General features: G+C 37.2%; 1 protein-coding gene across 3 annotated transcripts in view; it reads right to left on the bottom strand.

Moving 5' to 3' along the window:
* Positions 1 to 18,906, bottom strand: part of FAF1 (Fas associated factor 1) — a 164,841-nt gene that overhangs the window by 28,591 nt on the left and 117,344 nt on the right. For all 3 annotated transcript variants that reach the window (XM_080603293.1, XM_080603292.1, XM_080603294.1), the window contains 3 exons: positions 17,280 to 17,434; positions 5,949 to 6,085; positions 3,332 to 3,420 (listed from right to left, as the gene is read on the bottom strand). In XM_080603293.1, coding sequence (XP_080459419.1) covers positions 3,332 to 3,420; positions 5,949 to 6,085; positions 17,280 to 17,434 — 381 coding nt within the window. The remainder of the gene's footprint in view (positions 1 to 3,331; positions 3,421 to 5,948; positions 6,086 to 17,279; positions 17,435 to 18,906) is intronic.

Genomic DNA, 18,906 nt, shown 5'->3' with positions numbered 1-18,906 from the left:
TGGCCAGCCAGCCTTGCTGCCGTTGAGGCCATTGAACCATCATTCAATTAACCATTGGCCAGTTCTTACCAAAAGGGCCACATGAGTACAACATCAGCACCTGGATGACCATATGCTATTTTTTGTGGCTTGCTACAAAGGCAATTTGAGTACCAAACTTACAAAATGAGACAGCGTAACAGCTAGGCCATGTGTCTACAACGGCACATCAACAGTGTGGCCCAAAAGAAGGACGAGGTTTCTGAAATGTCACCTGGTCAACACAGCTGTCACACAGCAAGGACAGGCCCAAGGGTTCATGACTGGCCCAGAAGCCTTGGAGAGAGAAGGAAGAAGAATGGGAAGCCAGATTTGTCCCTTTTTAAGAAAGCTTGGGAGAGAGAACGGATGCCTAAATTAGGCACCACTTGTACCTCAAGACAGGTATGCTGGATTACCATGACTACAGATACACGTCTCAGTATTTTTTAACGTATTTCTTTGGAGGCTAAGTAAGAAAAATCTTAAAGATTTATATATTGTGTTTAATTAAGTTAAATCCAATCACCGGTTAAATGATGGTATTTTAGTAATTGACATTATAGAAATGTGCCCCAAATTTGTCTGATTAAAATTGTAGGAGGCTAAACCAGTAAATTTTACTAATACCCGGATACAAAAGCACAGGATTTAGCTAAATATACTATTACCACCAGCTAATGAAATGACTCACTTTGCTCAGGAGAGAGAAATTGGTGACGGTGTTCTGAGCATCCTGCCTGCAATATCAGTCGATGATTCATGACAGGGGACTGACTGTAAGGTGATGCCTCAACAGCTACAGCCAGCATCGCGGCGAACACCTGTACCATTAGCTGGCAGCGGTAATAGTCATCCTGTACTGAAATAACCATCAGAGGGCACTGCAAAACATGCTGTGCTAAACAGAATTATGCAATAGCTGTGTTTGAAGCTTTCATGGTCATGCAAGTTAAAGATCCAAAGTGAAGAAGTTCAGCTGCATAAACTGACCCATTAACGATTTCATGCTGTTATTTACACGTGTTTCCAGTTCCATTTCTCTCTCTCACACACACTTCTGCTCACAGCAAGGCTATATAGATGACTTGTCTTTTTAAAGCACAAAAGAATTTTCTGCTTATCTTCTTGTGGTTTTATGATGACTTACTGTTGCTATTAAGAAAACAGTAACAGAAACCGGACTCTGTATCCTGTTTGCTATTGTGATATTTGGGAAAAAAAAATGCACCCACTGCAGTAAGTTCTTAAAAAAGAAAAGGTGTTGATATTTGAACACTCTAAGTTGTCAAGTACAAGACTTACAAGAAAGCTACATGTTATGTAGCAAACCACAAAAAGACAATATTTTTTTTTCAGGTGAAAGCCTTCTATGGAGTACAGTCTGCTTGCCAAATACTCCCTCTCTGGAATAGCAATTTCATAAAGCACGGTTGTTTTTCATTTTCATACTTCCTGCTTCAAAGGCAAAAGTGTCTGAGATCACCTTTCCTGTGTGCTTGTAACAAGTGAAGCCAAGTTATAAGTAAATACCCTCTTTGTGTATAGAACCCATAGCGTCTGAAAATCTGCCCCCTAAGTTCATGAAATTTTCCATTAGTTTTCTGAATGTCAAAGTGTATTAGAAAAAAAGCTCCCAATGGGCAAGAAATGTCAGTGATGCTCTCGGTGACAGGACAGCAAAAGGAAGTGTGAAAAAAACACACACGCAGAAGACTTGGACAATGAAAGATTTTAGAGAAATGTATAAAAATTAATTTTCTATTCTCCCTACCTAGGTAGAGCACTTAGAATAAAAAGCCTGGAGATATCTATATCATCACAGTGGGGACATATATTACAGGGCTGTCACTGTTCTTGGGCATTCAGTGAAGAACCATCAGCAGCTCAGGATGCAGAAGCCAGTTCCTGGTTCTGCAATCATGGCCTCAAGGCTACCATGCCTTCCCTTTCTTTGAGCTTTGAGGTTTTTCTTTTGAGCATCATGCCCAGATTCTTCTCAGTTGCAAACCTGCCTGGTTTTCTCCTCCTAGGTCTATCACTGTCTCACCTGACTTCCACCATCTCTCCTCCACAATGATCTCCCCCGCTCTGGACAACTGTTCTGGTCTCCTGTTCCTCCCTATACTCCACTCCAGTTTCTTTACTTTTCTTTGACTTTTTCTTTACTTTTTTTTTTTCATCTTACACATCTTTAGTCCTACTTCTAGTTCCTTTCCTTATCCCTTTATCTGTTCTTATCTCACTGCCTTTATATTTCTTTCTTTCCTTCTGTTTTCTTCCTTTCTGCCAGATTTTGTAGTTTCTAGTACTGAGTCTTCTTCAGAACTCATCCATATTGTGAATTTTAACTTCTTATTAAAGCATTAAAAAAAATCCATACTCAACATATTGCTGTTAATATGCAATAAAAAATTCAATTATATCATGCCTTGGATTTTTGTTGTAATCCTCATATTAAAAGTTGTGTTCAGTATTAACAAAATCAAAGTCAAATTTCTTCACCAATGAATTACAGGTAGCATAAAGAAAAAAATTAACTACAAATATTGTGCAGATAGCATGCCTTCATATTATTATAACCATAATCAGTAAATCTCATACAGATAAGATACAAGATTTAAATGTGAAGAATGTTTAGTGAATTATTGTCAATCAATGTCTACGCAACAGGATAAGAATAATCTTGAATGGCAACACACCAATTATTATAAATTCCCGAGTAAGTACTTCATTACTTCCAAATGTCACTCTCAATTTATAGAGTAACAGATAAACATCTCTCAGCTGTATGCCTCACTGTCTCTACGTCTTTGCAATTGAAACACTGTTTTTGTAAAGTCGTGTCGTCTCTTACCCACTTCTGAATGGTGATTCTGTACTGGCATAGTTCTGTTCTTTAAGATTGCTTCTCAAACTACTTTTAAACATATATATTTCAGACACATAATCTATCTTTGCTTTCTACCTACAGCTTGGAGCTGGTCATTGGGAAAAAATCTGGTTGCCATTTCCTTGTATGAGTATACTAAGCTCTATAATACCACTGTAAATGTAAACGGTTACTCATGACTAATATTTAGAAAAAGGAAACAAACACTCTGAAAATGACAGTAAACCAATAAGGCGTTTTTTGAGAGACCCAACAATAGGAGACACAAAGAAGGCTTAATATTTTTATCACAGATAATGGAAGAGGCACGGTAAAACATGCCATACCCAACTTCATTGGCTAAAGAGACATTTGGTTATTTTTGCATCCCCAGTGATTTGTGGAAGACAGTAGGTATCTGCAGTAACTTTCAAGTCTCACCTCATCCTTTATGTCTTCCTGCTGCTGAGCACTGAAGATCTCCATTGCAGCCATCAGCCTCATCATTAGCTCATCCACTGTTGTGTTACCTAGCAACACAGGAAGATAGCTGAACTTCAAACCATTAAAGTTATTAAAAAAAAAAAAGTCATCTTAGAATTAACCTGTAAAAAATAGGCAGTTCAGAAAAAAGCGACAGAGTAGAAAATGCAAATATCTTAGCAAAATGATTTTAATTGAAAATTCAAAACTGTTTCTGCAAGCAAACGTTGATCATAGGCTAAAACTTTAGGTAGTTCAAATCTGAAAAACTGTTTTTGTGCTTGCATGTAATAATTCTATTTTTCTTTTAAACACTGATGTTAGAGAAAAGTACACCTGGGATTCCCTGACATGAACTCTTTTTTACAGGTTTAGAATTCTTGGGTATAATCAAGGAGACTGAAGCAATTGGCTAGTCAGGTAACAAAAGGTAGGAGGTTTCCAGTAGCATCTAAACAGATTTTTATTTTTTTTTTATTTTTTAAAGGAATACAGCGATTAAATGCATGTGTGCACATGCATTTTTATTCAGGTTTAACTATTTTGGGTAGTAAAATTTCAAATAGTAATAATATGCTCTCTTCAGTATATTTACTTCTGATAAAACTTGTAAAGGTAATAATAGGGGGAAAATAAATTACCTGTGCATAAATCTCAAGAAATACAGCATGTATATAATCAAACAGATAATTCCTCATTTTTCTAGCAGTGTGTCTCCAGCCTTCAGGAAGACTGAAAGATGAGTTTAATTTCCTACCAAGACATGCTCAGTCTTTGGTTTCTCTTAGACTGAAGACTAGATTACCTGTTAGAGCCACTCATAGCAGTTAAAAGGCAAGACCATTTCTCCATGAGAAATAGGCTAAGTCTATAAACTGTTAACATCTGCCAACCTAAATGATGTTTGGACACTGACAGAACAATGACATCAAGAGCTAGATTGATATTGGTAACGCTGGTCAAAATTTTAAAAGGAATAAACTAACCATAAGCCACAGTACCAAGAAAGAAAACAAAAAATGTACCCAGAGTTTCTAACCCCAGCAAAAAATAAAAAGCAAAAGCAAACTTAGACAGTCTGCATTTCAATAAACGCCTTTAGGACTTAAGTTTCTACACTGTTGTATCTCTTCTGCAAACACTGCCTTCTCACCCTGCCCTGAAAGGCCCTCATTGTTCCCATTTCTAACATTTGCTACCTTAGCAGAAAATATTATCCCGCATGCTACAACATGCATGACTTCAGAGACTACCATTCATTTGAGGATATATTGTTAAAAGATACCAATGTCCCAATTCGTGGGAAAATAACAAGCACAGCACATTTGGGTTTTGATAGAATTTGAATCCAAGGGTATATTTAAGTAAGACTGCAAGAGATTATCACTTTAGTTCAAAACACTATTTGGAGAAAACCTGATACATAATTAAATCTCAGTGAATTCAATTAAATCATTTGGATTATTTTATAGTATAAAACTGTGTTACATGATGACTCTGAGCCAGTAAGCACCACTGACTTCAGTGGGATAACATAGGTGCCTAAAAGTTACACAAATGCTTAATAATGCTGTAGAGTTATAAAACCAAGAAAATCTATTTATGAGGTTATTAGTATGAAATAAGTTTTATAAGCGATAGACATACCATGAATTAGTGTTGTGCTGTACCTTACACTAAAGAGATAAAATCCATGCAAAATTAACAGTTTTGGCCACAGGAAGAAGCATTGCAGATTCCTCAAGAAAATAATTAATCTCCTATGCAGAAAGAAATAGTAACACTGTCTGCAAAAGGCAGGATTTCCAGAGGCTTAATTTCCTCAGGAAAATAAGGATATTAGAATAAAAACTGACAGATATGACCAATAAATAAATGAGAACAAAGTCATTAAGGCAACCTTGTGGAGAATGAGGGGTACCCATTCTGTGATGCATTTTAATTTGAAGAGTTACTGAGAACAGCGGTTGAAGGGCATTCCACACCTGAGTTACCTTACTGCCAGTGGAATCAGAAGAATGGATGGTTATGCTAGAAATAACTGCTCACGTACAACAGAAAGCTTCATTTATATGAGATTATATTAGCTACTTAAAATTCTGATTCAATTTGGGGTCTCAACACCGCAGGCAGGCCTGAAAAAGCAACTCATATTCAAATATTATCCCGCTACGTGCAACAGGAGTCCACATATTAACAAGGAGCTACACAGAGAACTAAATGCATGCTGGCACTACAAAAAAATGCAGCGAAAACATTTTGAAATTTTGGGGATTTATCTGGTTATAAATTTGGAAAACTAAATGCAACTCCTTTTTCAGGAGATTCGGCTTCTACTTTTAAAAAGAAAAGCTGAAAAACCTAAACTAGGATTCTACTCCAGTCATGGCAACTTCAATCTCTAACACTATGCTAAAGAACGCATTTATGAATAATAGCTATTTATACCGTGACAATTACAAGTTTCTTCTGTGTAATAAATTCATAGTCTGAACACCTTAAAAAAGAAACAGTTAGCAAGGACGTCTCCTAACAATTTCAGAAGCCACGTACGAAATACTTTAAAGAACCGTACCTTGTATTACATTCAATACTTCATTAGATGATCGTTTTCCCATAATAATAAGAAAAAGCGGAAACTGATCCGTCTTCTGAGTTCGAATAGTTTGGGCCACAACACTCCCGAAGTGCCTCGTGCACATCGTCAGAAACCTATGTGGAGGAAAAAACAGTTAACATAGTGGAGTTGTTTTGGAAGATAGCATTTAAAAAATTAGAATTCCGCAGTTTGAGTGCTATCTTGCTATCTGCTGGTTAACATCTAGGCTTCTGCATTCAATTTTAGAGCTCTTTATCCCTTTTTATGATTAAATTATGAAAATATTTACAAGTATGATAGACTCCAGATTGTCTACACTGAGACAATTAATAACTGGTACAGAAAACATATATTTTGATGGAGAATCCCATTTTTGTTACATTGAAGCTTTAATTCACAATCAGTTCCCACACACCCCCAAATAATCACACTGAATCGATTGTTAAAAACTTCTAAAGGAACTAAGTAAAGACATTACCTAGTAAACATGGAGAAGTATAAAAATAGTATCGTTTCATATGAAAGCATAATTTAATAATGAAATATCAAGCAAATCTTTTTATCAGTCGTAGAATTAAAACAGGGTACTTCAGAATTGTCTTTTCTTTTGTACTAGTGCCCTGCCAGTGACATACTTAGCAGTGTGGTCTAAAAACAATAATTCTAAGCTTTTGACCAAAAAAAGCTCTCAGATATTAGCATAGAGAAGTCTAGCATTAGTATTCTTAACACGATCTTGAATAAATGAAAAAACTGATAAAGCTTTTCTCTTCCATTAGAGGACTGTTTGAAATTAGCATTTCTTTCAAGAGAAAAGGGTAGCTTATGATATGTTTTCAGATCTGATGGTAAAAAGTAAATGTCATAATAATAATGAATTATGAAAGACCAAATGCAAATATAGAATGCTTTAATAAGATCCAATTTAATAAAGTCTGTAAAAATAATGGACTTTTAATAACACGGGTCACAAAAGGCAAAACAGTGGAAATTCTGAGGACTAGCCACTGGTACAGGCTTATTAATTCTTAATTATGTTCATGAAAGGCAACTTAAATCGTGTGTTTTCTTATGCCTTATGATAATATTTTAGGTAACAACTACTCTGAAATGTATGCTCTAACTGAAGAGCAAAGTCCTGTTGTCACATGCATTAGAAGCCAAATCTATTTGAAAAGACAAACTGCATTAAAATGTCAAGCGCTCTAAGTCATTTCTTCTCAAAAGATACTGAAAAGATTCAAAAATGTTTTGATTTTTTTAATCACCATATATTACATCTAATAAAATCACTAAAAACTGAAAAGCCTGATGAGTACAATATTGGGCACCTGAAGTATAGAAAGAAAACCCTACAACTCAAAGTCATTTTGTAGCCTAATTATGTCTGTAGTTGGATGGAAGGCAATAAGCAGGAATAGCTAGTGAGTACTTCAGAGCCATAAATGTCACTGGCTAACATCCTTCCTTGCCTCCTTGTGTCTCCATCTTTTGCAATTCAGAACTGTCAAATGGAAAGACAACGTCCAAAACGCCAAATAGGGACTGCTCTATCAGAAAGAGCTAAGTAAAGACAAACTGATAAAATGAAGTGTCCATAAAGTCTGGACATACAAACTTTTAAGAAAAATAATGCTTTCAATTTTTGGTTTTCAACATGGGAATAGATAAGTGATGTCTCAGCTTCACAGAAGTCATTGGTGATCTTCAATGGCAAATTGACTCCTGTAAGTCCAGGGTTTCTCTTAGGAGTAATAAAAGAGCATGGTCAATAGAACTGAATTCCTGAAACGTGTACGTTAAAACTGTTCAAACAGACTTTGGCATGCCACAGTATAGAAGCACTAAAGTTTCATGGGAAAACAAAATATCTAACTGAAGGTGAATAAACACTATAGAGGAGTACTAGATGGAACAAAACTAAGATGTAATAGCAATAATAGTTGTATTCGTCAAAGGTGTGTGTCTTCTTTGTTTTTAAATTGTCTGCATTTCGTTAAGACACAGCTCATTCACAAAATATGCTTTAATAGGTATGGATTCAGTAGGCAGAGAATTCTGAATGAAGCAGTTATTTCAGTATGTTAAAAAGGTTCCCAAATATTTTTTTCCCAGGAGATGATTTTTATTTTTTTATGTGGAACTTCCTGCCTTAGGAAAATCTCTTAACCTAACAAATTATGATACTTAGAGGTCCTGTAAAAATCAAGGCTGGGAAACATATAGGTTTCAACTTACTGGCTTCTGAAGATGACATCTTGTGCCAGACTGTTGTAAGGATACACACATTTCCGGGTTGAGTAACAGCAGAACAGATGCCAGATGCCAACAACTCCTCTCATGATTTTTTCTTGGGGCCGCTTCTCAAAGCCCCTGGCACCATCCACCCTGCTTGTTCAAATCTCCCCCTTCCTCCACTGCTGCTGCAATTTGCTCAGCTTGCAGGGACAGGGCCAGCCCGCTCCTGTACCAGTTAAAAGAGCAGCAGGAGCCAATCCTGATCTGAATGGCACAGATTCGCCATCGCTGCCATCAGGCAGCCTTTCTCTGTCTTGGGGGTGGGGGGGAAGAACAAGAGCTGGTTCCCGCCCAGCTCTTCCAACCTTGAATAAAGGATGTCCACATTACAGCACTGGCAGCCACGGTGAGGATGTTCGTGGGGGATGAATAATCAGCTGGCAACAATGTGCATCTTCAGAGATGAGCAATTGCCCTCAAAAAGCTCCTCAATAACGTGATTCATCAAAATAGATCCTGTTCTTTTGCAATTGAGTAAGACCCCATGTGTCTGTTGAACTATAGTAAAGCCAATAAAAATATGAAGGTAGTTCAACGATGTCACACTGAATAAAGAGATACTGCCAGCAGTCTCCAATACCTGCACCGCGTAACTCCTGTTCACCTGCAATCACTCACTCACATACGTGCTCTTAGCCAGGGCAGTGGTATGTGAGTGCTTAGCAATTTCTCATAACATCTCTTCCTTTCGTTTTACTAGATGGGTAGGAATTGAATTTTCATTCATGATCCCCATTCAGTTTTTCCTCATACCTTTTAATAGATTTTGCAACTAATTCTGCCTTTTTTTCCTTCCTTTTTGGGCCTTTCCCGACTGTGGATTTCCAGACCTTTTTACTTTCCTCCATATCTGACAAAAAAATCTTCACGCTAGTATTTACTGTCTCCAGAAGTATCTGAGTGGGACCAAAACAATTTGGTGGCATAACCAAATGTGTACATCACTTACAAGGGATTTTCTTATTTCCATCTAAATAAAGTGTGCCAGATCCTTTAGTGGCATCTCCAGAGCTGCCAAGAAAACTGCCTGTGGAGCTCATCAAAGAGCCAGATGTCACTCCGGGGAAAACTGTTTTCCACAACACGCTGGATTACTGTGATCTCCAACCAAAAGTGGAAATAGAGGAACACTGCCAGAAAGGGAGGGCAAATGGCACCCTACTAGTCCTTTTATTTTTAAATTATAAAAATATTCATGGAGAAAAAAGTATGAGAAAGGCAAAAAGCATTTTACAAAGGAAAAATCCATTTTAAAAAATCTTAGATTTTTTTTTAAAGTTACAGAGTAAGTCATCACGAAGTAATAATTTTGTCAGACAGCATCATGTCTTTACTTCTTTCGTGACACACTAGCAATGAAATCCGCAGTTATTAAAGCTACAAAATAAACACAGTCCCTGATCATGGCTTGATAAATACAAATACAAAAGCAAACCCTAAAAAATATTACAAACTTATCTTAACTTTTTAACCATAGATCAACATGGTATTAATTCTTAGATATAGCTCGCTCCTTAATTAAAAGCAACACACAGGAAAAATTATTCTGGTGAAATGAAGATGTTCATTTTGGGGGTTGCTGATAACTGCACAGCAGTTTTCCCTCCACGTGCACTCCATGATAACCTGTAAGAAGAGCTATCATGTTTGTTGCACATTCTACACAAGCTACTTTCCCAGACAAGAAAATCATGCTAATGTACCCTAACAGCTAATATACGACACATTATATTGAAATGTACTTCTGGCACTGCTTTTTCTTGTAACTATATGATTAAATGCAATTTATTTAATATTTCTTTTAAAAAGCTTCTAAGGTGACAATTATGGAAAAATAACTGCTTTAAAAATCTACTGAAAAAAGTATAAAAATATTATTGAGCCTCAAAAACAAAGGGGATACTTGCTACATCTGAAGTCCGTGGTCTATAGTAGCTCAGTCTTGGATATGTTGTACAGAACTTTGCAAATGCTTGTGTTTAGCAATAATGTTCTTTCTAAGAACATGCAGCTTTTAATTTTTAACAATAGAAATGGTCACCTTTGGCCCAAGCGCTGACCATGAAAAGTGTTATTTCAGACCTCAAGATGTTTTGGTCTCTGGGAAGCTTTTGATCTCTATGAGACCTATTTACACTACAAAATACGTCCGTATCTAGAAAACATAAAAACATATGAATATAATGGAGCTTTTTGGTAGTGTAAATTGCTTAGTGTTTCATAGGAATCATTAAAATGACTGGTATTATCTCATTGTTCCTTTATGTACATCCTGCTCATGTATGACATTCCTTCACATCTCTGTTATTCATATGGACAGGATCTACTGCAGTCAAGTTGGGATCCACGATTACACACGATCCCTCCTTACCAAACCATGAATAAGAACATACAAACAAAAAAACTATGATGACAAATACTATAGAAAAATTTAAATGTTCCTTAATATTTCAGTGTAAACAATTGAGACGGCTAAGAACATCCCCAGTGCACAGTCCCTAAGCGGGGCACAAGAGAGAGGCATTTGCTGGCTCTCAAACTATCAGGGTGTAAACTTGCAGAATGAAACTAATGTTAATTAGTAATTCTACTGGCAAATCTGCCTAGGGCATTAAAAGTCAAATTCTCTTCCATACAGAGAGAATTTTCATCTTAGTTGTATACATTAAAAGTATTCAAATAAATATAAAGAATTGCATAGGAATTTAGATCAATTTTCCTTATTTTTTGTGCCAACAGAAATCTGGTTATTTGTTACAGTCTTACTCACACAAATATTCCTGTAGTTACTTTTAATTTTAACATACTGTTGGGAAAACTTTGAAAAAGTTCTTCCCAAAATGAGGCCCTTAGGCACATGGTACCCACTATGCTTCTTCCAAAGGGCTTTTTAACAGTATTGCCCTGGAGATGTCTTTTGCTACCATCACCTCATCCTGAAGTCTGGCTCAAAAAGAAGCAGTAGGACAAAATCTGATAACCTCTTCTAAAATATTTATTCCCTTTCAGTCTGAACTGATGTTCAGTCCACAACCTGGACGACTCTGGGTGGAAAAAGTGTGATTTATTTATGGCCAGATACTTCCCAAGGTTAATCTTACTTTTTAGAAGCTTCAAAACTTCAGAAATGGCTTTGAAAAATTTGACTTCTCTCTTGAGCATGAAGAAAACAATGATGAATATTAAACATGCAATGTTCCCGATTATTTTTAATAAAAATTATATACTGTGCAAAGTCAATATAAGGCTCATTAAAATGTTAATGTAAAAATAACATTTTTATATTAGGTATTTACATTAAAAAAAAAGTAAAGTTGAGGTCACAAAATGGTATATTTAAATAAGCTTGCTATCCATAGTTTTCATAATACAGAGTTAATATATTACCCACATTAGTAGGGTCATATCTGTCGACTCAAATACAAGGGATGATGAGCAACAGACACAAGGTATTGTCTAAAAATCTATGAAGCAGTTTGACTCAAATGATGTAGATATCTTCCTGAGTATCTACACACTAAATATCCAGGGATTCAGATGTAAGAAACAGGATTTTATCCACTTGTTCTTTATGCAAGAGTAAAGCCTAGATGAGTGGATTATCTAACTCTTCATAAAACATGGAAGATCTAATTTCATCCTTCCAGGTTCAAACAGATTAGGTAAATACTTTATAACCCTATTCAGTCTAAAATACATCTATCTAGAAACTCATTAATCCATCCTTTCAGATATCACTGACACCAGACAAAATTACTGGTAAAAGTATAAATAAAACATATCTGGACCTCTTACTCAAATACTGTGCTTAAAATGGAAAACAAAAGATGCACTTGCCTTTCGGTGGTAGTTTTGATCATTGTCTATCGTACAAGACAGACATCTAACATGATTTGCTAAGGAATATCTAAAATTGCTAGTTAGATTTACTAATGAACTACTAAAGTAGTTTACAGATGGTAGTAAAGTGGAAGAAGCTACAAGCACACTGGAAATCAGTATAAGAATTCAGAATAATCTTCACAAATCAGAGAAACAACCTGACAATTAAACAAAGTCAGTGAAAGTCTCTGAGGAGAAGAAACAACTGTACAACTGCAGGGTAAGAATCAAGCAGTAAGAGAAGAAGAAAATTCATGACGTGACGATGACACGTTGGGGTAAGTAATCAGAAGCACGGTTTGCTCAACATGAAGTAATCCTCTTTCTGTACTTAGTATTGAGAAGGTAGTTTTAGGTACAGTACTCCAGTAAAGATATGGACCTATTGCAAGAGGACCATATAAATATTGTTTGCAATAACAAATACCTAAAAAGGACAAGATACAAGGAAATGCTGAAGGAATCAGGATTGCCTAGTGTTAGAAGAAAATTGCACAAAAACACAATGGGGCTTTTTAAGTACTAAGAACACAGCAGCAGAAAGTAAGAGCATATCTTATTGTCTACTGGGTAGATCAAGATGTAATTGTCATCGATTGCTGCAAGAGAAACTTAAGTTAAATATTAGTGAGAACGGCCTAAAGGCAGTGAAAACCAACTACTGGAACTAGTTATGGAGAGTTGCTGAGAATCTCCCTCACACTAAAGGTCAGATCTGACAACCATCAGCCAGGAACGATGCAGGTAGAGCTGAGCCTTCTGGCCAGATATGGACTAAACATTGTAATCTGCAGCTCTCCAAGACCAAAGTCGGAATGGTAACAAAAAGGAGAGTGGAAAGGTCAAAGCAGAGTCATCTTACCCTAAAGAGGACAGACACCTGCACTTCTGCAAAAGGCTTTGTCCCCATCGGGCACCCTGCAGTACCAAGGAGACTCAGTCATGCCTTTCAGCTGTATTTTAGTACAAACGATTCTGACTCCGCCAGCTCAGTGATTTCTTCTGAAGGTTGATTTAAACACTCTCATAGGTGCAGCTAAATTTCTCTCCAGCTTCAATTCTACCTGGCAGTAGACCTCACTGGTAGAGTTGTGGACTCCTCCATTTAAACAGACCTGTGAATGACTTCTTTCTCCTTCCTCAAAGCAGGCCAACAAATCTGCCTGGACTACCTGTTCTGCCTTCGCTTCTGCACAGGACACTACAGAGCTTTATTCCTTCCTGTTTTCTGTTCAACAAGCATAATAAACCATGCTGTACTGTGAGTACAGTGAAATAGAATTTGCTTTAGGATTTGTTTTTACAGCGGGAACTTAAAATATATGCTTACAAACGTATCCATAGTCAATTCCTGAAGTTTTAATAGTTTTTTTTTCAGACGACCTTGAAGCTTTTTCACAGGCACATAAAATGACACACTGAAAACCTTCATCAGATCAAGAGAGACTACTTTCTATTTATAGTCGAATATCACAGAGACATCCATATCTTATTAAACACAATCAAATTAAAATGCATTCTGTACTGGTTTTTATTCCAGATTAATTTCCAAATTTGGACATTTTTAGATTACTAACATTACCTTGAAGTATATAAATATTTAAACAGGGACAGTTTACCTTTTCTGGTTGGTGTATAATAAACAGTTTAACCATCATCTATATACAGGCTGTTTTGTTCTCTGTCTAAAGAGACAATCACCTTTTATCCTTTTCCTTTTTTCTTCATTTCAGTGCTATTAGGAAACTATTCACAAGTGCAACCCTGAACAATACAATGCAGTAATTATGACTAGATGACAAAGAGATGTGAACAATTACTGAGCCCATTTTGAAACCCTACACTAATAAAGTCATTAGATGCTGCCCTTGCCATGAGCCTTCTAAAAGCTTCTGAAGTTACAAGAACACACGGCATTGTTCGTTAGGACAATTGCTGCTGGCAGAATGCAAACCTTGAGTTAAACCATGCTGCAAATTGATCTTGACATTCTGTTAAGACCGCCACTAAAATCAAAAGCAAAGGAGAAAAGGAGAAAATGAGCGGGTGGGATGTAATCATGGAACAGAAGGGTTCCCTCCTCACCTTCTTTCCTCTTCCTCCTCAAAACAAACCATACAGAAAATGACAAACTCGCCTGGTGTTTGAGAGCCTTTATTTTTAAAACATTAATTAGACCTCTGACCTGTTTTTATGGACTGGCACTGTATTGCTATTAAAGTAAATTAAACAAAATATTGCAAAATACAATAGAAAAGGTTTTCACACTGTTCTGTGAAACCTGCTAAGGATTTGATGCCCAAAGAACAAGTCCAGCAGTTTTGCAAGCAACATATACAGAATCTATGGTCACTCCTTAGAAGGCAGTGGTAAATTAACTCACCAAGTCCGGCACTCACAGGCCCCACACCTGCAATATATTTGCTGAAGGATCAAATAGGATTGGGGAGCTAGAGTAATATGGTCAACTGGTCTTCATCCAGGCATGCATCATTCAGTAGGTTAGTATTAAGGGTCAGCAACTGTGAATATGGCTAATTACTTGGTGACGGAAATTGCAGGTGAAGACAACCTGCTGCTGAGAAGCACTTTGGTCAATTAACTCTTTCCTAAGCTTAAGCAAAATGAAAAACTATCATTTGAACATTAAAACTAACAAGTACCTGTCATCATAGCTGAGAAAAGTTGGCAACACCTTGAAATACAGCACCCAAGGGCAAAGATATCAAAAGCTGAAAAGCTGCTACAGACATCTGAGGCACTGTTTTATGGTTTTGGCATTGCTTTGCTTGGCAAACATTAGGTACTTTGGAAATCTGTTAATATTATGTGTAATCTATGTTTGTAGATGCTGTGTGTACAAACATAAGAGTATGTGTGCATGTGTAGGCATATATGTATTTATGTATATTCATTATATACATGTCCTGGATGTAAATACATGAATTACATTAATATATATTAATGAATTAATAAAAATACCTATGCATGTGCTTGTGTACATATATATATACACACACACCATTATATTACAATAATGGTATTAAGCCAACTTTTGAAGTACGAAGATGCCAGAACTGCAGCTGTTCATGCCTGGCCCTCCTGCCTACCTATCCCAGAATCTCTCTGGATACTTGAGGAACTGCTTAGCCCATGCAATGGCCCAACACAGCTGGTGAGCTGCTCCAGCTGTACGCTTGGCCCAAAAGGTACGGCCAGAACTGTCAACATCACTACTATCAGACACTGATATGAGGAAATCATATTTTGTATCAGACATGAAATGAGGAAACAAAGATTTAGGAGCTGTTTCTACAGTGTTCAGGATAGACCCCCATTTCGTTAATGAGAAAAGCAGAAGCTAGCAATAAAACTGCTTTCACAACAGACATACATTTCACCCGTAGATTTCAGAAAAGAGGACAGCAAAGGGTAAGAAAAAGCAGAACATCCAAGATTTATTACTTTTTTTGCTTATATGACAAAGTATTTCTATCTATTTTAAATTACTCGTGTCATCTACAGTACTGAAAACCTGTCTTTTACTACTGAAATTGAGGTGTCCCTATTGATTAAAGTAAATAAAGTGTGCCGGATTGTTCTACCTTCCCATGTCGCCTTTTTCACTAATGCATCTCTAACAGCGCAAATAAGTTGTTCTTGGGCCACACTAGAATGCAAAAACCAGCTCCTTCTGTTGTGTTCTCACTATTCAAACAAAAAGCTACACGCAACTGCATTTGTAGGAAAACAGAATACTCCAAGACCACTGTCATTGTGTCATATAAAGAAGTGTAGTAATTAAACAGAGGTACTGCATATTTATTTATGGGAATGCCTACAGTGCATTGACACTTTCCAAAGAGGGAAGGAAGCACCATGCCCCCTCTGAAGAAATCACAGTCTAAGGAGCAGGATGTGACACTAAAGACAAATGAGAAATTATTCTAATTTGAGCCAGCATGCCTTGTTTACCCCTTACTATTTTTTGACCTCACTGTTAATATGACAGTTTCTTTGTTGTTGTTAATAGAAAGCAAAAAATGAAGGCTTAAAAACCCTATCATACTGCACAATCAGTGACTAGGTTCATTGAGAATAGCTATAAAGCCTTAAACAAGCCCTTTATTTTGTGTTTTAAAAAGTGTCATAAGGAGTTAATAGGACACAGCTGTACAGGCTCTTTCTAATAAGCAGCTTCTGTCGCTTTGGTCACCACAGGTGTCTCTGTAACCTGCAAACTCTTATTACTAGTGTATCAAAGTTGTGCTACTTAATAGATTTCTTTAGTAAAACACAACAAAGCAATTACATGGCTGTTGATCGTCAGTCATAAAAAACCCTCAAACACACTTTTTCAAAAGAAACTACACTGCAATTTTTTGTCATTGTAAAATAAAAGAAACTAGAGAATTAAATAGAAAACCAAACAATAGAACAGCAGGTAGTCAACTGAACTTAGCCACTACAGATGGTTTAGAAATAGTGTTTCCTTCTACACCAAGTTGTGGGATAAAAGAAAAGGAGGAGGCTCCTTACTGCCAATGAATGGCAATACCAAAAGACTTAAGCAAGTTTCCCGTCTATGTATTTGGTCCCATGAAAGAACCTAGATGTTTCTTTTTCCTTTCTCTCTCCCCCCCACTTTTGCTTTTTTTCATAATCTTTAACTGTTCTCTAGAGTAATTTGAATTACATGCACAACCACAGATTCATCCAATGACAAATGCAGAAGGTCGAGTGAGGAATTCCTATGAAACATAAGTGTCATTTTAAAAGTGTATTATTAGACAAAGTGATTGTTCTGTTCTCTCTTGTCCACTTCCAGTAAAGAAATATCAAGAGGAGACGTAGTTCTAGAGCTATGTTTGCAAAATAAACTCTAAAAGGAAAAAAGGAACTAAATTATTGAACCATTTTTCCTATGCAGGAATAAGAAGTCCATTTGTAATGAAAATGTGGAGGGTTCCATTCCCAGTGAGCATCTGCCAGCACAGCTTCATTGATTAGTTATGAACAACCAAGTTTTTAACTCAAATAAATATCAAGCAGCAAAACATTTGATACACAGAGATAAGCTCTTCTTTGGAGGAAAAGCTGCTCCACTCACAGTGCAAAGAGTCTTACCTTGCTCTGTTTGCTTCTTTTGTCATGTCCCATGCCCAGGTTATGAAGTTCTGACTCAGATATGAGACAATAGATTCAGCACAGAGCATTTGTGAGCAGAAAACGTTGGTTAGTACGCTTTCATCATGGTGGAGGTAGATAGCAAGAAGCTTTCTCTGAAAAGACATGAAAAAAGATTGACCAGTGAAAATTTCCTCAGTCTATTTAGTAATTTTAAATTATGGTTGCAGGTTTGTGCATTAGTACACCAATGGTGTTTATCGAAGGTGCCAACTACCTCAAAGTGTGCACACAGAAAAAAAAAAACAATAGACTTCAAGGCAAAGGGTCTATCCCTCTAAATCTCAATTCTTCCCTGTAATTTTATTTTGGGTACCAAAATATGATATGATATCCTTAAAACATGAAAATAGTAACATTTCAATGCAAAATCAAAAACCTTATGAATAGACTTAGCTTAAAAAAATGTGTGAACTTTATTGGGCAGCATGCCAAAAAAAAACCCAAAAATTTAGAACAAAGTTTAGAAACAAACATTTAGAACAATTCCCTGAGCAAGGAACACACCAATTAATACAACAGTGTCTAAGATTTCCAAACAAATACAATTATACGCAACCTTAAAAAACGACAGCGCATTATCACCATCCCATCTGTAGCCAAACAAAAGAGAAAATTGAGTAAGAAAGAGTACAGCTGCCCACTGTCCCAAAGCCTGTGATGCTACACGCTGAATGTTTTGGCAGCTCTCCATCCAGTCGTATGGTGTGGGGAGGCCCGCAGCACATCAGCCTCTCACCTACTTCATAAGTCAATGTGCAGCTGATGAAAAGGCCATGTGCCAGCCCAGCTGGCTGAATCTCTTGTGGAGCTGAGAAGAAAGGTGGCCGTCCCAGCACTGCAAATGTGTAAGACACAAGTGCAAGGGATGTGGTATGGAAATCACAGAATCATTAGAATATCCCAAATTGGAAGGAGTTGGGCCCACAAGGATCATGGAGTCCAACTCCTGGCTCCACACAGGACCACCCCAAAACCATCTGTCTGAAAGCGTTGTCCAAACACTTCTTGAGCTCTGACAGGCTCCTGACCACCCTCTGGGTGAAGTACCTCTTCCTAACACCCAGCCTGACCCTCCCCTGTCCCAGCTCCATGCCGTTCCCTCGGGTCCTGTCACTGTCCCCAGAGAGCAGAGCTCAGCACCTGCCCCTCCGCTCCCCTCGTGAGGGAGCTGCAGGCCGCCATGAGGCCTCCCCTCAGCCTGCTCTGCTCTGGGCTGAACAAACCAAGGGACCTCAGCCGCTCCTCATACATATTGCCCTCTAGACATGGGAAACAGATCAAATGAGTGAATTGTGAATCCCACTTTACATTTGTGAGTTCTAATACATTTTGTTGTAGCTGCCCTGTTAGCAAAGACTAGATGCTGAAGATGGTATTAATGGTCTCTTGAAACCAGATAATCTTTGCCGTGTTTTTCTGAAATCCTATCAAGTGATATTTGAAGTTCACTGTCAGCAGCATACAGCTCTGCTGTGTGTCCCCATGACAGTTTCAGACCATATTCTGGAAAGTGAGTCTGTACGTACACAAAGAGAGCAGACTGTGAAAAACATAGGAAAACTAT

Source organism: Anser brachyrhynchus (assembly GCF_964034855.1).
Source record: "Anser brachyrhynchus genome assembly, chromosome: 8".
NCBI classification, from domain to species: domain Eukaryota; kingdom Metazoa; phylum Chordata; class Aves; order Anseriformes; family Anatidae; genus Anser; species Anser brachyrhynchus.
Note: the sequence above shows the minus strand (reverse complement) of the source record. Positions and strands in the feature narration are given on the sequence as shown.